Raw genomic sequence first — 21,862 nt, 5'->3', positions numbered from 1 at the left:
ACAGTTGTAGTTTGCAATCTCACTGAGCATGAGCAACAGCAGTGGTTCCTAGCTCGGTTAACCAACATTGACTGCGATTTTATAAATACAATTGCCCAGCTTAACAAGCATAATGAACTCCATCTATGGCCTTCCTGAAGGCATAAACCATATGAAAATAATACTATAGCATTACACAGTACTGCCAGAAAATATACCATACAAAGATGTTATACTTCATGGTAAGGTATGAAGAACCCTTAGCATTATACAGAGGTAGTGACTGAGAACTGAACCCCGATTTCCGGGTCTTTTATATTACTCAGCTCAGTCAGCTACAGGTGAAAGAGATTACACCTTGATGAATGTTAAAGGACTTGGACAAACTAAGCTGGATGACATTTTTTTTTTCCTATTGTCTCTCTGTGTGTTGCCTGCATTTGCCAATGCCTCTCTGTACAGTTTTAGGATACACTGCTTTCCAATATCCCCAGGTTTAGTAGTTCCCCTCATTGGCAATAATATTGTGCACTGTTGTTATTTTGTTTTCATATGCTAATACCTTTATCAACAGTCCTTAGGGAATTCTGCCACCAACAGGCAAAGTATTTGACCTTACAAACAAAATGACCTGCAATGGGAAATCAAGTGGAAAAAAGGTTTTCATCTGTTGAAGAAAACAGTGTTAAATACGGTTTCATCGCAACGTCACTGTACTGTGGTTACATATCACATGCAGTTCTACTGGTGTTTCTAGATATGTACACATGTCTAATGTACGTTTGTTTTTTGGTGTGAACTTGCAATACGCACCTTACTAGCTCTGCATCATCAGGGTGGGGCCCTAGCTTTGGCTATACAATCATGCAACTAAATGCCCATTTATATTTTAGTTTGTGGACAAAAGATAAATACCCCTTAGCAGACACTTTTTCTTTGTCTAATTCAGTTATTGAAATTTTTTTTCAAAGCGTTTACTCCAGTCTTTAGCTCTTTTTAAGAGGTAAAACTTCTAGGTTCATTTTACAAAACTAAAACCAAACAAGTAAGTCATGTATTCCAATTTTTCTCATGTAACATTTACATGCTTTAACATTTACATGCTTTAAAAAACAGTAGGAGTTAATTAAAGACTAGAAGCAACATTTTAAAAATATGGCCCATTATGGCTTAACTTGATAGCATCCGTTGAGGCCAGCACTCAAAATGAGGTCAACATGACATCTTTATATTTGAGAATGTTATAGGTACTTATGTTTGGAAAGCTGTTAATGAAACGCTTGCTGAACTGTAGTAGGACCACAAGACCTTTGGACAGATTCATCAAGCTTTTGCTCCACTGATAAGTTTGCACTTTCTAAAATTAACTTACAGGTATTCAGAAAACTACAAATAAAACACATTTAGGGACCATTACATGGACTGTAGTTGTCTCGTCACAGTTTTGCACGCTAGCATTATTAAGAGTGCTGCACCCTTTACACCAGAGCAAATACTTGGTAAATCCAGTCGTTTGTACCATAACGCTATTGCACGGGTCAGTAAGCGGAGTGTGGTGGGCCGATGGGGTCCTAGCCCTCCCTGGCGCTGACGCGGGGCTCTGCCAGCGAGCTGTGGATGATGCCTGTGATGGAGTCCACGCCTTCTCCCTCCAGGAAGGTGCGGTGGTCCCCATCAATGACATGGACAGAGACCTTCCCGTCACACACCTGTGGAAATGCAAGCCAGAGACGCCGTGTTAGTATTCCCACTGTCACCTAGTGTCTGATCGCTCTAACTTAGACCAAGGTTAACAGAACAAATTCTAACCTTTTTTTAATGATATAAAAGTGAAAAATACCCTAGACAGGTGTTTGATCACAGTTGTGCCTTCAACTTAGTCAGTATTGTGTACTACACAAGAGAGCAGCTGAACACAAGAACACGTTGGGCTAGATTCTTAAAGCGATTTACTCCATTTCATGAGCGCGATTTTTTTCAGAAAGGCAAAACCAACCCCCGTAAAGTTACCAAACCAGAACAAACCCTTCAGACGGGCTTGTTATTCATATAAAGTGGTGTCTTATTTTAGAATTATAATCAGTGTTTTAGAGTTAATAGACAATCTAGCTCATTCATCTATTCTTAGTCAGTCTAAATTCGTGACCGCCAGTGCTAGGCAGGTGTATCTGAAGTACTACCACGGAAAGTTGAACTTGGAGTGCACAGGTTCTGTATTGGAGCACCTGCATGCTTACTCCTGTTGTTGCAGCTGGAGGAACCCAGGAGCACCAGGTGAGAAAAGAACTATTCAATCAAAACCAACCAAGAACCTGTCATCCCTGGTTAAATACTATAAAATCAGCCAAAAGCAAGCAAGCCAGCTGCAAACACAGCAGTTCCTCCCTCCAGCTCTCACCTCGTGGAGCCGGTAGTCTCCCCCCAGCTTGTCCCCATACTCGCTGCTGGTCTTGGCCCTCAGCAGGGTGACGTTGCCGTGGTACTTGCTGGCTGGAACGTACTGGTCGGCCGCTTTCAGCTTGTAGTAGAAGGAGGAAGCGGCGAAGCGCAGGGAATCTCGGCTCATGCTCTTGTGGCTGGCTGTGATGAGGTCCACGGCGATGTTGACGCGAGACTCCAGGTCTGATAGGGGCAGCATGATCTCCAGGAGCTGTGCAGAAGGAGGAGGGTTAATACAGGCAAGCCTGCTGGGGCTGACCTCAACATCTGACAGAGGTCTTTATATTCATGTGTAAGAGGATTCCATTAGACCGGTCACCACAGACAATGGTGCTCTTTGTACATATTTGCCCAAATGCGTAAGCTGCAGTAGGCCTTATTTTCAAAGCATTTCCTTGATTCTGCTATTTTTTGCTTAAGAGAGCTTGGATTATATTACTTAGTTGACTGGTTCTAGTTTTGAAAAATGAACAGATATTTTACCACTTCCATAAAAGTAGAGAAGTAATTAAAGACTGTAGTAAACACTTTGAAAATATGGGCCCATAAGCCTAATTCTAAGGGTTATTCAAGATAGATACAGAAATCCCTGACACATCATTGAAATGCTGGTCTACCTTTAACCCCTTTCTTTTAGGGTTGCTTATAGTTGAGTGTTAACAGTGATGGCAGATGGATAAGCTCACCTTGTTATATTCAGCACCGGTAAACTGTTGAATGAACGCACAGAGTGCTTCCGTTTCTGCCTCCGATTCATTGCCAGGGGTTAACTTTGCTCGGTAACTCTGCACAGAAAAAGCAAAAGAAAGAAGATTTAAGATGTGAACGCATCTAAAGCACTGGTGGTTGGTTGCACATACCCCAATTAGCATAAGTCTTGGACTACCTTACCAAAGGTAACCTTAGGTAGTCCAACATTAGCCGTTATGGTATTGTTGACCTATATAATTCTAGATAGGAAGGTTTCTATATAATTGTATTATATAGGAAGGTTTCTGTATACTTCTAATTCATAAACTGCAGGTTAAATGAGGTTTCAGATGAGTCAGTGACTTGACGGTTACACCTTTAACCTGTTGCCCACGTGCAGTTCTGTTTTTGGAGAGTGTCTCTTCCAGCTGAATTCAATCAGACCCTCACCTGTGTGTACGCTGCCACGTAGGAATGAGAGCCGTCAAAGAGGAAGAGGCACTCGACTGGGCGGGGGGAGAGCTGGGCTGCCTGGAGCTGGGAGCACATCTCGAAGGCCACACAGGCCCCAAACGAGTACCCAGCGATGCGATACGGCCCCTCCGGCTGCACCTGCCGCACACACTCCAGGTAGTAGGAGGCCAGGCTCTGAATGCTGTCCAGTGGAGCGGCTGGGAGGGAGAGAGGCAAGCAGCAAAGACGTCAGTAAAGCTGACAGTGTTGGTAGTTCAGTCACCAGAATTTATAATGGTAATCAATACAATAAAAGTTACAACAGAATGTTCGTTTGGAGAGTTCTTTGCATTCTTTCCGAAGTCGGGGTACCTTTAGTGCACTGCAGGCCATAGCAGGGCACGCTGAGCTTGGAGGTGAGGGTGCGGAAGGCAGTGATGGAGCCCTCGATGGGGTGCACAAGGAAGAGGGGGCGCTCTGTGTTCTCCACCTCATTGAGACACGTCACGGTTGGCCCGTCAGGGTTCACCAGCAGGATGGTGAGGTCCTGGTCTGTGAGACCAGCGGGGCCCGCCGTCTTTAGGGGATCCGGCCTGGACTCTGCCCGAGCAGAAAAAATAAACAAAACTCTTTTAACTAAAGGATTCCACATTGCCTGATGTTGCTACTGAAATACTTTCCAGAAGTGCAATAAGAGACAACAAAAAAGTGAGTTAATGGTGTAATTGAGCAACAAGCTATGGCATTCTTGCCTGTTGTCTCATTCAGTCCAGCTTAGTACCTGTTTGTAAAGCTTTTATTCAGTGTTTTGGGAAGTCCTTGATAGAAGCACTATATAAACTGAATGTTGTGGTAGTTTGTTGAAGTTAAATTAAATAAAGGTGGGGAATTGTCCGAAACAAACCCCTCATCAACATCAACATACTCCATTTAAAAAGAACAGGTGGTTTAAGATATGGACACACAATACAGGTCACTGTGTAAGTGTGGCAGGTATATTTATAAATTCTCTGTTCTCTGAGTATGTTGTTAACGACTCCTCTCCCTCTCTCACCCTCTGGGCTGCTCTGCTTGCTGGATAGCTCCCGAAGCTTGTTGATGGTGAGCTGGCGGATCTCCCTCATCGCCATGACAATGTCATAGTCGCGCTCCAGCATCTGCCGCACCTCCACGCCCATCAGTGAGTCGAGGCCCAGGTCAGATAGTGTGGCGTCCGCGTTCAGATTGCTCACGTCTCGCACTCCTGCCGGAAACACGGATTCAAGGGGGACCAGTGTCAGTGCTACTGAATGTTTGCCTACCTGATCGCACTAGATAAGAAGTTCATCAAGTTCTGCTTTGGGCTCTTAACTGCAGCCCCATTCACTCCTCTTCCATTACATTAGAACGATTTAACACATGCCAGAGATGCATCAGTTAATGGAGGGTATCGTATCTTACTGGATCGGATATAACAGGTTCTACTGTACGCTAGGGGCTATTGCTTGCTAAGTCCACCTACCCAGGATGTGAGCCACTGCCTCCACTAGGTCTCTCTGGCCAGCCCCTTCACCCTTCACAGTCACGGCTTTCTCCGCCAGCACAAAGCTGGACATGACAGGGTGGGGCTGGTTCAGGAAGCGGTCCAGCACCTCCATGCAGGAGCCAATCCGCTGTGGTAGGGTGCCGCCAATCACAGCATCATTCCCGCCCATCGTCTCCAAGACCACGCCCACGTCCCCGATGGCGCCCCACTGCACTGCCAGGCCAGGGAAGCCGTCGTGCTGTCTCTGTTCGCAGATGCGCTCCATGGTGGAGTTAGCAAAGCCGTAGTTGCTCTGCCCGGCGTTGCCACGGCCGCAGCTCACCGACGAGAACACCACGAAATAGCTCAGCTCCGGGCACTTCTCGCGGGTCACCCTGGCAACAACAAAACCACAGCAAAGTGTTTTCATTGCCAACCAATTCAGTGAAGGGGATTGGATTTGGATGCACTGTATGTGTTTGTTTTCTCTTTTTCTTTTTTTGTGCTGTTACTATGGAATGTGTAGTAGACTTTTATAAGTGCATATGGACCTGATTTTATTTAATGTTTCTTCGGGGGACCTCGGACAGGAGAGCTAGGCTTTTTTGTTCAAAGCCTGCTATTAAGGGAGTAAGGGAAATCTGAGTGAATGTGACATAGGCTTTGAGATAAGGTATACAAGATATTAACAGGGTTAATTAACAAGTCTGAAATCTCTAGCTTTCACCCAGCTTCAGTAGAAGCTAGAAACCCCCTAAGTAAATGTGACAGTGACAGCTGGGGTGGAGGACAAGGTACTTGGCGTCTTCTATTCCTGCTGCAGCCCCCTCAGTGATCTCCAGAGTACTCACCTGTCCAGGTGAATGGTGCCGCTGTACTTGGGTTTGTTTACATCCAGGAAGTGCTGTGGGGTCAGGTTCTCTAACATGCCGTCTTTCAGAACCTGGTGGTAGAAAAAAAAAGTTGAGTTATCAACCTGAACAACAGCTATTATTATTATTATTATTATTATTATTATTATTATTATTATTATTATTATTACAGAGATGCAGCTACACTTACCATGGCAAGGTGAAAGATACCCCCTACTGGTCCCAGCTGGCATGCTTCTTTGATGAGCCTCTGCGTTCCTTTCAGGGTGCTGACGTCACTGGTGGAGACCAGGACCTGGACCCCCATCTCCTGCCACTCTCTGACCCTCTTCGCCTGGTACCCTGGGGAGCACGGAATAAACATTATCTTCAGGCACGCCTTGAAAAGTATTTGAAAGGGTGTCAAAACAACTGACTTTATAGTATTTGCACTCATTTTTCTTTGTTCTGTGCTGTAACTATGGCTGAGCAAAGTGGACTTTTTCATACATGGCTGGTATTCCCATTAACAGCTAAAGCATAGTTCCAGATCGGTCTCACAATGTGTCAGTGCTCTTACCATTGCGTATACCGGATCGTGATGTCAGCACCAGTTTGCGAGCCCCTCGCTCTGTCAGCCAATGAGCAAGCTCTAGGCCGAAGCCGCCCAGCCCGCCGGTGATGATGTAAGAGTGGGAGGCGGGGCAGGAGGTGCGTGAGATGGCGGAGAGGGAGCTCTCCTGAGCTGGGGCCCCGCCTTCCTCCGATCGAACCTGAAAACACACACAGGTCCTTTAATTTCTCTCGTTAGAGCAACAAAGGTCTGGTAAAATCATTCAGCCCCCATTCATGATTAGTGTTATGAGTTATTTAGATAATATAAAAATTCTATTCACATACTTGGAAAGAACATTCTCACGAGTTACAGCTCAATGAACAGGGCCCATGATGATTAACACAAACAGAAAGGGTTGCTCCCTCACCTGAAGCACCACCTTGCCGATGTGCTTGCCCTGAGCCATGTAGCGGAAGGCGTCCTCCACCTGGTCTCTCTTGAAGACGGTGGTCCGGAGCGGTTTGACCACCTTGCTGCGGATCCCCTCCTGCAGCAGCTCCGAGACCTCCTCCCACTCCTGGTTCCCCTCCTCAAAGAGCGCATCCAGCAGGATCCCGTGGAACGCCACATTCTTCAGGAACAGAGCCATGCCTAGGAAAAAAACAGCAGTATTATTATTATTATTATTATTATTATTATTATTATATTATTATTATTATTATTATTATTATTTTTTTTTTTTTTTTTTAATAATAATAATACTGACGAAAGCAAATTGGAAACCTTCTTGTGTTCGTCACATGCAGGTGTGGTCCATTCCATTCCAGGGTAAACAGGTAAAATGATATAATGAACTACTTCAGGGCTGAGGTTTAACTGGTTTACTTAAACAATTTAGAACAGGGTTGGAGCAAATACCAGAAGTGGAAGGAGCAGCTTTGGCAACCCCTGTTTTAATGGATTATTCAAAGCATCTGAACAATCGATTACATTGATGGAATAATAGTAAAATACAGAAGAAGAGTCCTGTATTTTAGTTGGCTGGTGTCAGTGGTTGCCGCAATGTTTTCATTGGTCGGTATGAAAGTGCCTACTCACCCAGAGGGCTGTTATTGGACAGGTCGTATTTGCCGATCTCTAGGAATCGTCCGTGACGAGCCAGACAGCGCAGACTGGCCTGTAACTTCTCTTCAGCCAGGGAATTCAGCACCAGATCAACACCTACATAGCACACACACAGAGAAACATTGATTACTTTCAGCACTGCCTGGACACTGGACTCTGGAATCCAATCAACATGTAAATGCAATAATGTTTCGCACATAGGTATGCACTGATTAATACTCAAAGATGAAAAACTACAACCACAAACATTCATCCATAGGGATGATGTTAGAACTATCTGAACATTACAAATACACAGAACTAGACATAACTGAAATGTTGCTAGTTGGTTCCAATATCACAATGGATGATTGCATTTCGAATGTTTCTGAATGGATTATTGCTCTCCCAGTCCCCTCTCCTCACTCACCCCTCCCACTGGTGGCTCGCAGGACGTGCTGCTCGAAGGTGATGTCTCTGGAGTTGGCAAAGGAGTCTTTGTCCAGCTGGGGGAACCTCTCTTGGAGGTAGGAACGTTTCTCTGCTGAACCTGCAATCCAGGGAGGAGTAACACGTGATATACTGCCAGGGCAGCTCAGAACAATGCACTCTCCACGGACTTCTCAAGAAAACCACGGATTCGGGTTCAATTTGCAATTTTTTTAAATGGAAAATAAAACTGGCAACAAAACTGGTGACAGCCTGGAATGGACAGTAGCCCAGAAATGGATACTTTATATACATCTACATTTCCCTAATATTTATTACCTGTTTAATATCATATCATGTGCGTTCTGTATGACTATCTATTTGTTATCCATGCTTACTAACTACTCAAGCAACTCCTCAGGGCTGAAGTGATAAAACACATCAGTGCTAAACAGGATTCACTTCACAGTGCCTCACCTATGGGCTTCTTTTGTACAACGCATTGAAAACTACACCCTGGATTAAAAAGCTGTAAAGCTTAGCGCTGTATCTGCACGGCACACACTGCTGAAGCTGTCTGGTCACTCACCCACGGTGGTGAAGACTCTGCAGCCTCTGCTCAGGGCGATAGCGATGGCTGCCTGGCCGACTCCTCCTGAGCCCGAGTGAATAAGCACGCTCTCCCCGCTGCGCAGCCGACCCCGCACCACCAGGGAGTAATAGGCAGTGGCATAAGCCACAGGGACAGAGGCAGCCTCCTCCAGCGACCTGCACACAAAACACAGTCACATCCTGTTCACCAGGAAAACACAACCCGGTCCCTGTCTCTCTCGCTCTTAATCTTTGCCTTTAAATATCCCCAGAAGCTTTTACTATGTAACTCAAGCCTTTTACTATAATGGAATAGCTGTGCTGATTACATAACATTAGAGACTGCATCGTGTATATGTTTTAAATTCTTCATTGGCACTACACTAAAGGCCTAGTTTTCCAAGCTTGGTAACCTATTTGCATATTCACTTCTGCAACACAGATAATCTTAGAAAAGCAGAGAATTACACTTAGGACTACATGCAAAAGCACATTTTGAAATTGGTAACTGAGTGAATTTCAGTTTTGAAAACCAGACCCTATAGGACAATGGAAGCACAAGGGCAGCTACAATGTTATGATAAGTCACTGGTAGAATGGTACCGGATTGACAGGAACCGATCCACCCTTTTCGACTGTACAGTAAAGAACCTACCAGCTGGTGGGGACGTCCCACAGGAACCTCTTGTCCGAGTCCACGACTGTCGCCAGTCCCTTCGCTGGGAGCAGCCCCATCACACGCTTCCCGCTGGGGTCACGACCCGAGAACTCCATTCCCAGCATGCACTGCTGAAGTGCAATGTCACCTGCAAGAGGAGGATGTTACAAAAAGACTGGAACCAATTTCTCCTTACAAATCTCTTCCAAGGTTGCACTGCCATGTACAATGACACATCCAGTGTGCCACCATTGCAGGACTAGTATTACAATGGCACCCTGCAGTTTACCTGGGATGGCATCGGGGGGCAGTTTGCCAGTGGCCAGCATGATGTCTCTGAAGTTGAGTGAAGCAAAGTAGACCTGGCAGAGCTGCACACTGGGATTGGTGGGTTTGAAGTGGCGCAGGGGCGAGACTATCCAGCGCAGAGAGGAGAGGTCACCGCGGGTCAACACATTTACATAAGCCAGCTCAGTCTGTTCCACACTCAGATCTGTGGGGATTCAGGTTTGAGTGTCATGATTCACACGCACCCAATAAGATACACAATTTTTGAACCATTCCTACCAGGGACCCTTTTTGGGGACCCCACAATAACATTTGGAACCCCACAGTAAATGCACTAAAATGTGACCCCAGACAGACATACTTTTAAGTACTGGCAAAGCACTTGTAAATGTATAACTGCGTATACATTTAGCATAATCTGCTACCCAATTTAATTGTTTCCTGATGAATATAATGTGTTAGAATATAAGAACTTGGGGAGTGGCTTGTGAGATTTGTTTTCTCTCTACAGAAACCCAATCGATGCCATTGGTTGTTGAGCGTACCTGTCTGCAGCAGAGTGTGTCTGAAGGCGCCCCATTGGCCGTCGCGGTAGACGTTCATTGTGAGGTCACGGAGGAGGACGGCGTGCATGTCCTTGTGGGTGGGAGCGAGAGAGGGCGTGGTCGATGAGGGGTCCAGGTTTGATACAAACACAGAGCTGTGAAAACAGAGGGACAGAGGCATCGCTAGGGCGTGCTCCGGGCAACACTGCATCAAACATTACAAAATTATCCCGGTAGACAACCGAGTAAAACGCCCCATTGCTGACTGGTGTTGTTGAGTGGTAAATTTATCCTAGGATTAAACTTTAAGTAAGACAGGGCAATCCTTTTATTTAATGCCAACACGAATGTCGAACACAATATCTTATCTTTTTTTTTTTAAATGTAGTCCCAAATTATTTTACCCCTGATTTACTCCCCAATTTAAAATGTCCCGTCACTGCAGCAATTCCCTACACAACTCAGGGCAACTGAAGGTTCAGTGGGCGGCCTACGATCCCACGACAATGATCCTTAAACCAAACTCTAAGAGAAGGCATTCTCACCGTATCCGGTTTCCTCCAGGCTCCTGTTTCAGGCAGTTCACCATACCTACAATTCCAGAGTCTCCACGACTGCTCGCTGTGAGCCAGATTGGGTAGTCCGAGGGCTCAGCAAGGGTGGACTGTAGGGAGAGAAGCACATTGATATTGAAATGAGTTTACCTTTGGCGGTGCTGGGTAAAGTAGCAGATTTTTTTAAGGTAGTCGTGTACTCACCTTGAGGCGTTCCACCCACTTGTAGTCAGCCTCGTCGACAGGCAGGAAGATGGGCACCTTCTTTGGGGCCTGCCGACGACACAGGAAGATGGCGGAGCCATAGAAGGACCTCTTCAGGGCGACCACGTGGAGAGAGGACTGGCTGAACACCTCCTTCCACTTGGTCTGTGGTGATCAGAGAGGGGAGAAAACAACGTCAGCTAACTTCTGTGTGCTCCAACCCAGTCTGTCCAACCGACTCTCAAATAATCCGGTTAACTGGACAACTAAAACTGAGGACAGACAGCACAACTGGCAACAACAGGAACATTCACCAGGGACAATTTCACTGTTGGAAATTATACTTTGGGTCACTGAGATTTTAATGAAGGTCAATAACCGAGAGATGAACAAAGGATTGATGGATTTTAAAGGTTTGACATTTCTATTTTGAGTTTGTTCACATACTAAAACTATGCAGTACTTGCAATCCATTTTTATTTTTTCACTTAAAAGATTGTTCTGCAGCTTGATGTGAACCAACTGTATATGCGGCTAATGACTGTGGAATAACAGCTTCTTGCTTTAGCCAGTGCCAGTGTAAAACATGCCAGCACTACTGCTGTACCTGTGAGAAGAGCCCTTGCTCTTGGTTGTGGGCGGTGAGGAAGCTGATGGTTTCCCCCAGCGTGTCTCCCTTCAGCAGGGTGTGCAGCAACACGAAGCCACCCTCCTTTACTGCGGACGCCAGGTTGGAAATCACATCGGAGGGGTTGCGCAGGGGACTGGCTGGACTGTTACACACCAGCAGGTCCATGCCACCCAGGTTCCCGGGAGCCGGGCTGCTGCTTGGGTCCCACTGAGCCACTGAGACCCCCAGCGCCTCCAGATCGCTCTGGTGGGCTGTCAGAAGGTCGGAGGTCAGGTCCGTGGCGGTGTAGTCAAGCTGCAGCATGGGCTGGATATTGAGGAGGGGGACGATCCGGGAAAACAAGCGGCCATCGCTAGAAAAAACCTGCGGGAGTAATAAGACCTGCTCAGACATTCCGCACTTCTTTTTTCACAATGCACTTGCCACGCTTCTTGACAATGATTTGCCATACTTCTCTGTTCTTTCCTATACTTTCCAATTATGTTGCATTTAGCATGGTATTTTAAAGGATGCTTGTGTACCAGCATTTGGATTACAACACCACAATTCCACCGCAAACCCATTTCATATCAAGACATTTTAAAGAGGAAGAGAAGTAAGCCATTGTGTTTCTTTTTTTGTTGTTGTTGCTAATCTATTACAAACTCTTAAGTTCCAAAAACAGGCTACAACTTTATAGGGTACCAAATCGTTTGGAATCTGCACATAATTTCTAGTGCACTGCAAATAAAAGCTATCTCAAAGCAAATACTTGGTTGGAACAGAAACCTGGCAAGTTTGTGGTTCATTTGGGACTGAGGACCTTAAAACTGTTCCATATTTAAAAGCATTCGAGACAGTGCCAAAACGATTTGGATTGAAACCAGATTTATTTTTCACATGCCAGCGAATTGCCCTTAAACTTAGTTAGAATGAACGTTTTAAAGGTGTTTTTCTGATATAGGTTGTGACAGCCTCCCTCACCTCAAGGATCTTCATGCGTCCGGGGCTGCTGTTCTCCAGTGCGGTGTCCAGGCAGGTTCGCAGGGCGGGGGAGTCCAGCAGCCCGTTCAGCAGGGGGTCCTCTCCCAGGCAGCCCCTCTCGCGCTCCACAGTCTGCTCCAGCTCTGAGTGCAGGTTCCCATTCAGCTCCAGCTTGCACAGCACTGAGAGGAGGTGCAGGAGACCCTTCCCTGACTGAGACACAGACACCCCTCCTGCCACCTGCTCCAGCCCTGGGATTGCCAGCTTCACCCCCTGCTGAGCCAGCTTCCTCTGTAGCTTCAGAATGAGCCCTTTGCACTGTCCCAGCCCGTCTTGCAGCTTCTCGCTGCCCCTCAGGCACTCTGTCTCCACATACGGCACGAAGCGGAACTCCTCAAGCGTGGGCGGGGTCTGTTGCTGTTGGCGACGAGGTGCCACAGTCGCATGGAGGCCGCAGATCAGAACTCCGCCCGCCACAATGTTGTCGAGGCAACGGTTGACGACAACATCCGCCGCTGTGAACACAAAGTATACAAATCACTAGATGCACAAATTCACCCAGGAAAATGGATAGTGTAGTTTTGTCATGTTTTCCTGTTGCTTCACATACTTTTTCAAATGCCACCAAAGTGAGAGAAATAAACACAGTAAGGCAAAATAAACACAAATGTGTTTGTGCTATTGACTCCCTAATGCTGGTAGCCATAGTTCAATGACCATCCTGTGGCACATGATTTGTAAAGCAAGGTTGGTGCCAATCCGAATCCCTCTCCCCTCCGCAACTGTGCTTTATAGATCCTCCTGCCTGGCTCTGTACCTTTCTTGTCCTCAGCGTAGTCTCGCACCCTCTCCTCGTGCAGCCTGGGGTCCACGCAGACGGAGCGGATTCGCGTGGGCAGACGCAGGCTGCGTCCGGACAGCCCCACCACAATCATCTGCAGCATGGTGTCCAGGAAGGTCACCCAGTTCCCATTCCACAGCAGTTTCCCGCGGTCACCTGGAAAAGGAGAGACAGGGGTGAGGGATGAGAAGATGCAAAATGCTTTACAGGTCAATGATATGTTATTATTGCTGCTTGGTTCATGATAGTATGGCCATTTCTGAATCAGCAATGATTGTCTATTCAGTGACTGAGCCTATGCTCTGTTGGTCTACTAGGAGGTGATTTTGTTCTATAATGTACACTTTATAAGGGGGAAAAACCAATTGCAAAAAGCCATGTAATGTGCGTGTTCAGTATGGCTGCACATCAAAAATAACAACCTATTTTGTAATGCTAATTAGGTGAAGCAGATGATTCAGCAAATCAAACAATTTAAATACCCCTCACCGTGGTTTAGCGGTGGAGAATTACACACCTCTCACAATACATAGCAGGTTTGGGTCAACCATGCGTGTGTAGGCTACACATTCCAAAACCGGCAGCTTTAATAAATTAGACTGAACATTTAATAGACCTCATTTGCAAACTCCACCTCCCAATTTTAGCGGTTTCGTTCAGAAACGCCCCAGAATTACATATGCATATATAAAATTACATATGCATCAAGGGCTAAAGCACACAGAGACACTGCCCCCGCAAATCACATGTTAATTGCATGTGTATACCATTGTGTGCGTTTTATAAATCCCATCCAAGAATTCAAAACTCTCAGTGGCCATTTTACGGTCGTAAAGATCTTCTCTCTCACTACAGCATGCTGCTCGCATATGAAAGGGATGCCTGTATCACACAAGCTATACCTCACACTCATTTAGTGTCAGCTCCATATCAGATAACCCTGGGATTGCAGTCACTTTTTCTTTCTGTTATCTCTATAATGCTCCTTATCTCTTTAAATTAATTTATGATAGTTCTGTTTATTTGGTTTGATAATTCACAGAATAGAATGTCTTTAAAAGGTGGACATAAAAAAAACTAAATATTCTACAATTTAGCATTTACTGCTTTTCAGGTAAGCACTCAATTATTTAGGCACATTTGTTGTAAAATAACTTTTAATTTGCTGATTGTTTACGTGATTAAAGTAAATAGTGCTAGCTGGCTCCTTTGCAAACCGGTACTTTTTTAAAGATTGGGGAAATATGTCGGGACACCGGGACAGTTGATGGGAAAAGGCACTGTCCTGGTAAAACCAGGACTCAGCTGCATTACATCTATACAAGTCAACAGCTCCCCAGTGCAGCTAGTGAGTTCTCACCTGCGTTGTTGGACTCCAGGATGCCCTGGAAGGTCTTGCCGTAGTCATAGCCTCGAAGGCGTAGCTCCTTGTAGATCTCGCTGGAGGTCAGGCGCAGTTTGGGGTTGCAATCTCTGCCCTCAGGGGGGACGTCCATCTGGTTTCGGAAGTTGTTCAGGACGGCCTCCTCCAGAAGGCTAACCTTTCCTGGAGAGATGAAACAAATGAAGTAGGTCAGTCTGGGGAAGCGAAGGCTCTAAGTGTGATAGGGCTGTAAGTGTTCACAATCCACAATGTGAATAAAATATAAAACAAGCAGAACATTCCTGTGAGAACTTGATATATAGTTATACCCATGCACTGGGAATCTTGACCTACATTTCACAGGAAAATATATGTAGAAAACCTTCTTCCACAATACAGACATGTAACTGTGGCATACTGCTGTTTTTGAGATCAACAGAACTAGTCTCAAACCCAAAGCAATGACAAAGAAAACAATCCTGGTACATACCACTGACAGCCAGATTGCCATTCTCAGACACCTCGAATTTGTTTGAAGCTGGCATGAGGCGCACTTCCAGCTGCACTGAGCCTGTGAACAGAGAAGAAACACACAGAGCAGCCAGACAATTTATAAGAAGCTGAACAGTTATCAGTGAAAAATGATCTTAGTACTCATCATACAATGCCACATTAATTCTAACTGAAGCACTTTGATGAGTGGAAGGTGTTTTATGTGTAAAAGGGCAGAGGCTTGGTGTGAACCAGTGACCCTGCGCACTGCAAGTGAGCATCTTAACCACAATGCAAAAGAGCCGGGCTCATCTGCATAGAAGGTTTTAGAGCTTTTAACCTCATCTCATCTCACCGACAAGGGACAGAATCCGTAAAGGCAGTGCATCATACAACACTGCCCGTTGCATCTGCATGTAGTAATTGCAATGCGAACTTGATTGTTTTGGGAACACTGATCCGTGGCCCTGTCCTGACTCCCTCACCTGTCTTGGGGAGGATGGTGGCCCGGTGGATGGTCACATCTTCAAACATCACAGGGGTCTGCTCCATGACGGCTCCGAAGGTCCGCATCAGCGTTCTCCAGGCCAGGACCAGGTAGCCCGTGGCTGGGTACAGGACACGCCCATCAATACAGTGGCCAATCATGTACGAGTCTGGAGATTCCGGGTTCATATCTACCAAGAAACAAAATTAAATATTAAATACATCAAAATATAGTACTGTAGTTTCACTATAGCCTTTCTAACAACAGCTGTGTGGAAGCATCACTGAATTCTGTACAGTATAGTCTCTCCAATACTCACCAATGTTATAGACAGTCGCGGAGCTGGACCCCCCAGAGCCTGCTGGGAAATGTTCGATGCTCGGGACGTCCCAGGTCTGGCTGTGATCCCAGACAATGTGGGGGGAGATCAGGGGGGTTCCGATGGGGGCGGGGTACTCCACAGGGGGGTACAGCTTGTTACAGTCCACGTCAATCCTGAGAGACCAAAAAAAAAAAAAACACATTATCAGTCTCTTGGTCCTCTCAAGTGTATTAGAAATAACAAAAAAACAACACCGCTCAAAAAGTAGTGAAATTGGTAAATGTGTGAATATAAACTAATCAGAAATAAATGTGTTAATTAGCCAGCTATAAATTGAAGCACTCTCTTGTATCAGGAGCATGCCATCCACTGGCTTTTCTTTGGGTTTAGTTTGGTACACTTTGGTAAATCTTGACCCAGCAAAACCAAGTGCAGACCGCAATGTCACAAGATATAACAGGAAGTCCCGCCCCCAGCCACCCTCCACCCCCCGCACCCCCCCCAGCCACCCCCCCTCACCCGCTCATGTAGACCTTGCCGATGTGAGACAGGAAGAACTCCAGGTTGTTGGCGTGTCCTCTCTTCATCAGAGGAAGGATGGAGCAAGTGGTCTTCAAACTGCGTTTTAGGATTGCCTGCGAAGGAAGACAAACCGTTAAACCAGGAAAATAGAGAGGAGAATAGAGATAACTTTATAAACTGTGTTTACAGTACTAGAAAACTAGAACTGCTTTGAATGTATCTGGCTCTGTTTGTTGATGATAACCCTGTACCCTGCACTGTGTGCTGCCGTGGTTACCTGCAGCAGAGCGTGTGGGGCGATCTCCACGACGACGGCGTTGTCCGGCACCAGGTTCAGGCCCTCCTGGAACAGCACAGGGCTCACCAGGTTGTTGACGTGGTACTCAGCCGAGGAGAGCCGCGCCAGGGGGCTCTCCCAGTTTGACTGTGGGATGGAGGTGCTGATCCAGCGAGGGGAGCGCTCCTTCGGGTTCTTTATCACCTGGAGGTGGGGTGAAATCATTAACACTGGCTGAGTCAGAGCAGCTCAGTGAAAGAACCAACCTAACACCATGCTCAGTTCCTCTTGAGCAGCTCAGAGCGGTACTGAGCAATCCGAGTGAGCGGAAACAAACTCTTATGCAACACTACATGAAGTTTGGTTAACCCAATATGCATGAAATATTGAAAATAGCTGAACAAACTAGTTTCGGACACATATTTTCATTGAACATGTTTTTGTCCATTGCTTTATATGGAGAAAAAATGTTATCCTTGTATCATGCATTTGCGTTTTCTACATGTCCCCATATAAAGACTAGAAGAAAATTATTATTTTTTTTTTTTATCCGTCCCCATATGAGGTTGCCCTGCATGAAAGGGTTAAAAAAAAAAAAAGAAACAAACAAAAGCAAAGCTATTTTACTGTTTTATAACATTATAGCTACGGACTGCAGGTACCTGTTTTTCAACACTGCTGAAAACCAATAGGGAGCAGTATTTTGAATAAAGTGAACCCGTTCCTGTGTGACCCAGCCGTTGCTTTCCCTTACCTTCTTGAGTGCATCGAGCAGGGAGGGGGCGATGGAGGCCATGTAGTATGAGTGGAAAGCTACCCCGGCACTGCGCACCTCCTTGGCAAAGACGCCCTCTTCCTTCAGCTTAGCAACAAACTGGCTCACCGCCTCCTGGGGGGCACATGCGCACAGGGAGGATTACCAGGGAGTACTGTGGCTTACACTCGTTATAAGTGCAGGGCTTTCTTAGCATGCTGCGTATGTGTGCACTCTACGCCTGACAAAGATTAATTACTTTGGAAAAATGTGTTCTAACAAATTTGTTAATCCACTAAGCACTCAGACATGAGGACCTGAGACTGGCTTGACCTCAGTACTGGCCTGTATGTATTGTGAGTTCAGCCTGATTGTTACCTGTGGTCCTGAGATGGTGACAGTGTCCTCTGCGTTGTGACAGGCCGGGACCACACCCTGCGGACACTGCGCCTTACACTCCTCCCACGTCAGGCCTGCACAACAGCACAGTACTGCGTTAGGGATGTCAGGCCGATACTTTTACACTAACAGAACTCTGTGTAAGTCCTAGAAACGACTTAGTTATAAAGCCACTGTTTACTTTTTCACTGCTTTTGTGCAACTATTCAACCTTTCAACAGGAATACAAAGATAAGTATTTATTTATTTATTTATTTAATTAATGTATATGTAATTTATGAGGGAATTTATCTTGAATTATTAGTTGTTTTTGGCCCCCGGTTTTCATTTCCAATACGCATTGCACAACTCACACCTGACTGTGCCACCTAACCAGTCAGTCATATACTGTATAATATGAATAAACAGCAAAAGAAACTAGGATTTTACTAAGTATATTTTTTGTTTTCTATCTATTTACCATGCCTTTAATATAGTATGCCCTGTACCATTCCTTCATGACACATTACCAAGCTTTCCAGTGAATTTCCAGGGTGCCCTGCAGTAACGGCGTTGTCAGTTTGTGTCAGTTCCTTACCCACTGCGGCCATGCCCCCGGGGGGCAGCTTTGCCTCCTTGATGCTGCGGCCTCTCCAGTAGGCTGCGAGGATGGCTTCACTGTGGCTCAGAGACCCGTCCGCGTAGCCGCACGCCAGCTCCCCCACCGAGTGTCCCACAATGCCGTCCGGCTGCAGACCCAGCTTGCTCAGCATGTCAATTTGAGCGATCTACAGAACATGTTTAAAACAAATTACTCAGGACCACTTGTACTCAAATCCCATAACTCTGCAGAAAGGCCCCGTCCCTACCACTGTGCTGGAGTCCCCACCCCGCGTTTACCTGGATGGCTGCCAGGCCCACGAAGGCATGCACAGTGTCCTCGAAGGTGCTGTCATCGGCTTCCATGAGGAGCTGGGAGACCTGTAGCCCCGTGTCCTTCAGAGCCTGGTCCGAGCGCAAGATCGACTCACGAAACTCAGCCAGCTGCATCAGGCTGCGTCCCATGCCTGCCCACTGCGTGCCCATACCTACAGAGAGACACGGCCCACCACATCACTGCGTTATACAGTGCAACACAATACAATAAAGTACAGAGTTCTACGTTTTCTTCCATAGTGTCTTAGTGAAATGCCTTGCCATCTAATGTTTTCAAGCACAAGACCAGCATCTCCTCCCCCATCCCTTCTCACCTGAGCAGATGTACCAGAGAGGCCTGGGAGTGGCCTGGTTTTGCTGGATCTCTGTGATGTCTGACTCGCTGCCAATCAGAGTGTACCCTCTGTACGGCATGGCGGCAGTGGGCACTGCCGACACCTCATTGAGCATGCTCAGAAAGGTGGCGTCGTCAGCGTGGTTCCTGCCCTGCTGGATGAGCGTGCTCACTGCCTCCTCTGTCCTGCCGCAGACCTGGAGCAATCGGGGCAGCGCGAGGCTCTGCGATGGGCGGAGGGGCCGTGCGCTGGGGGGGCGCAGGATCACATGCACGTTGGACCCCCCGAACCCGAAGGAGTTGATGCCCACAATGCCCCCTCGCACGGGGATTGGCTCTGAGACCACCCTCAGCCTGCCGTCTGTCAGAGCCGGGATGTCAGTGTTGGGAGTGTTGTAGTGGATGTTGGGGGCCCACACCCCGTGTTCAAGAGACAGCACCACCTGACATCCCAGAACAAATAAAACAGTGTTAACTGCAGCCAAGCTTCCACAACAATGAAAGCACAGCGAAACCACTAGAATGGACAATGCTCTGTACAGGGTGGCATATAGGATCCTATTTTGAAACAAGGCAAATTAAGTTAAATGATGTTATTGTATTCTGCAAATTGACCTTTGCCTTTGCACTTACAATACAATATATACTTTCTCTAATGCATTTTCATGAACAGAGTCAGTATTTAGCAAAGTAAATATAAAAGGTTCAATGTTAAAACAAAATACAGTGTGTAACTGTTTTTGCCATTGTAACCTAAACTGGTACTAAAGGGCCCTGGCAGGAGTAAAGACGAAAAGCCTAACCTTGGCCAAAGCTGCCAGTCCAGAGGCAGGCTCTGGGTGGCCCATGTTGGACTTGGTGGAGCCAATCAGGAGAGGCTCGCGTTCCGACTGGCAGAAAACACCCACAATCCCGTTCACTTCCTGAGGGTCGCCGACCTAGAAAAAAAAAAGATATTTTTAAAATCCCTGTGTGTCTTCAGTATCTCTATGTACATTATAGGGAGGTGGTAATATATGTCAGGTAGCATAGCATCTATAAATTCCCTGAGCAGGGCTGATGAGGATATCACCTTGCCTGACTGTAACCAGTATGACAGGTCCCCCTGCTTGCGTTCCACAATACAGAACTGAGAGCAGTGCTCACCTTGGTTCCTGTGCCATGTGCCTCGATGTACTCCACCTCCTCTGGGGCGATGCGCACTTCCTGGTACAGCGACCGAACCAAGCGCTGCTGCATCTCTCCTGAGGGGAATGTCACGCCTGTGTAAGGGAGGCAGAGAGAGGCTGGTCAGTGGGGAACACACCTACAGTTGGTCTACTGGAATGACAACCAAACACAGCTGAACACAGGAACAGGGACAGGTTATTTTGCACCAAAGCTGCATAGAATGAGAAACCACAAACACCTGTAAACAACAAAATAAGTTTACCAATCTCACAAGCAGTCCAATAAACACATTGCTCCCCTGTGGAGTGATTTACAGAGATATTTTGTAACAAGTAACCATGCAAAGCTATATACTTCACCACTTGAGAAAGTGCAACATGAATTTTCAAATGATCACATTATGAATTTCAGTAGCCCTCTCGTTTTGTGTAGAGAAATCTATTCCATTCCTATTTTCTTGGCTTGTGTCCTCATTCTACCTGTAGGTAAATGTTTAACTCTATATGATATACAACTACTGATTAAAACACACGTCCTGTCATTAGCTTAAAGAACCCGACTGAAGCAAGGGCCCACTGTTAGCCAGGCTAATGAGACCTCAGCACACTACTATGGAGATGTGAGACAAAACAGACACAACAGATATCAACAAAGCCTGATTTAATAGTGTTGGGAGTCAAGCCCCGAAGATGTGTACAATGCCAAGATTTGTTTTATAACAAAAGGCTTTCTCATGAGGTGACATTATAATATTAACCACAGAGAGGCGAGCAAGGAGAATTGATCTCTTCACAAGCTAGTGCGTCACCAGCATGCTGACTTGTGGGATATAAAAAAAAAAAAAAATCTTCAGGTTATGAGTCACACCTGTGATTACTACAAACTTTTAGAAAACTTTTGCTCTGACTGCAGTGTGTGCCTAATAAGTTATGGCTGGTGTTTCTAATGTTTTGTCCAGACGTGGATGTGTTCCACCCTTTTGTTAGATTTTGTTCTAGTTCTTGGCTGTGTCACACAATTGTGATGGCAATGAGTGATCAAGGTTTACTGAGTACAAAAGAGCTTGTGACTGCTAAAGTTCATGAATGGCAAACATCCACAAACAAATCACAAGGCAGGGGAGTGTATTTTTAAGCAGGGAATCTGTTGGGGATAAACTGGCAGCACTGCAGGGAATTGCAAGCTCAGCTGCATAGCATTATGCTGCCAGGCGTGTGATCCATACACAGCTACATAATCTAGCACTGGCTGACCCAGGAACAACCTGTCAGCATATACTCTGGAAATAACTTTAAGGTGGACTTCCAAGTCCAGGCTGTTGATAAACACAGACTGTGTACTGAGGCTCATGAGCCAAGCCTTACAGGGAGGACTGGGGTAAAGGTCCCTGCACACAGCTCTGATTGTCCTCTTAGTAAAGTTACTGGCCATTGAAGGTCTGAGACTAGTTCACTTTTACATCTGTTATGAAGTGCCAGGCAGGTTTGTCTCAATGGGCTGTCCCTCTTAGAAGTGATTCAATCCCAAACAAGTATTCTGTAATATCT

The 21,862-nt window shown here is 46.2% G+C and overlaps 1 protein-coding gene across 1 annotated transcript in view; it reads right to left on the bottom strand.

Moving 5' to 3' along the window:
- Positions 1-148: 148 nt before the first annotated feature.
- LOC121296635 (fatty acid synthase-like) overlaps positions 149-21,862 on the bottom strand; it is a 31,493-nt gene continuing 9,779 nt past the window's right edge. The window contains exons 7-41 of the mRNA XM_041222392.1: positions 20,292-20,407; positions 19,949-20,083; positions 19,126-19,588; positions 18,776-18,963; positions 18,474-18,663; positions 17,876-17,970; positions 17,498-17,632; positions 16,744-16,947; positions 16,464-16,579; positions 15,942-16,117; positions 15,621-15,812; positions 15,134-15,214; positions 14,641-14,826; positions 13,257-13,436; positions 12,440-12,954; positions 11,453-11,839; positions 10,846-11,010; positions 10,633-10,751; positions 10,088-10,242; positions 9,544-9,747; positions 9,252-9,402; positions 8,595-8,773; positions 8,007-8,126; positions 7,571-7,693; positions 6,900-7,123; positions 6,497-6,689; positions 6,128-6,279; positions 5,917-6,008; positions 5,063-5,460; positions 4,616-4,804; positions 3,934-4,161; positions 3,559-3,779; positions 3,105-3,203; positions 2,378-2,629; positions 149-1,688 (exon numbers count right to left, since the gene is read on the bottom strand). Of these exons, the coding sequence (XP_041078326.1) occupies positions 1,551-1,688; positions 2,378-2,629; positions 3,105-3,203; positions 3,559-3,779; positions 3,934-4,161; positions 4,616-4,804; positions 5,063-5,460; positions 5,917-6,008; positions 6,128-6,279; positions 6,497-6,689; positions 6,900-7,123; positions 7,571-7,693; positions 8,007-8,126; positions 8,595-8,773; positions 9,252-9,402; positions 9,544-9,747; positions 10,088-10,242; positions 10,633-10,751; positions 10,846-11,010; positions 11,453-11,839; positions 12,440-12,954; positions 13,257-13,436; positions 14,641-14,826; positions 15,134-15,214; positions 15,621-15,812; positions 15,942-16,117; positions 16,464-16,579; positions 16,744-16,947; positions 17,498-17,632; positions 17,876-17,970; positions 18,474-18,663; positions 18,776-18,963; positions 19,126-19,588; positions 19,949-20,083; positions 20,292-20,407 (6,761 nt within the window). The 3' untranslated portion in view covers positions 149-1,550. The remainder of the gene's footprint in view (positions 1,689-2,377; positions 2,630-3,104; positions 3,204-3,558; positions 3,780-3,933; positions 4,162-4,615; positions 4,805-5,062; positions 5,461-5,916; positions 6,009-6,127; positions 6,280-6,496; positions 6,690-6,899; positions 7,124-7,570; positions 7,694-8,006; positions 8,127-8,594; positions 8,774-9,251; positions 9,403-9,543; positions 9,748-10,087; positions 10,243-10,632; positions 10,752-10,845; positions 11,011-11,452; positions 11,840-12,439; positions 12,955-13,256; positions 13,437-14,640; positions 14,827-15,133; positions 15,215-15,620; positions 15,813-15,941; positions 16,118-16,463; positions 16,580-16,743; positions 16,948-17,497; positions 17,633-17,875; positions 17,971-18,473; positions 18,664-18,775; positions 18,964-19,125; positions 19,589-19,948; positions 20,084-20,291; positions 20,408-21,862) is intronic.

This window comes from Polyodon spathula, chromosome 21, assembly GCF_017654505.1.
Source record: "Polyodon spathula isolate WHYD16114869_AA chromosome 21, ASM1765450v1, whole genome shotgun sequence".
In the NCBI taxonomy this organism is placed as follows: Eukaryota; Metazoa; Chordata; class Actinopteri; order Acipenseriformes; family Polyodontidae; genus Polyodon; species Polyodon spathula.
Note: the sequence above shows the minus strand (reverse complement) of the source record. Positions and strands in the feature narration are given on the sequence as shown.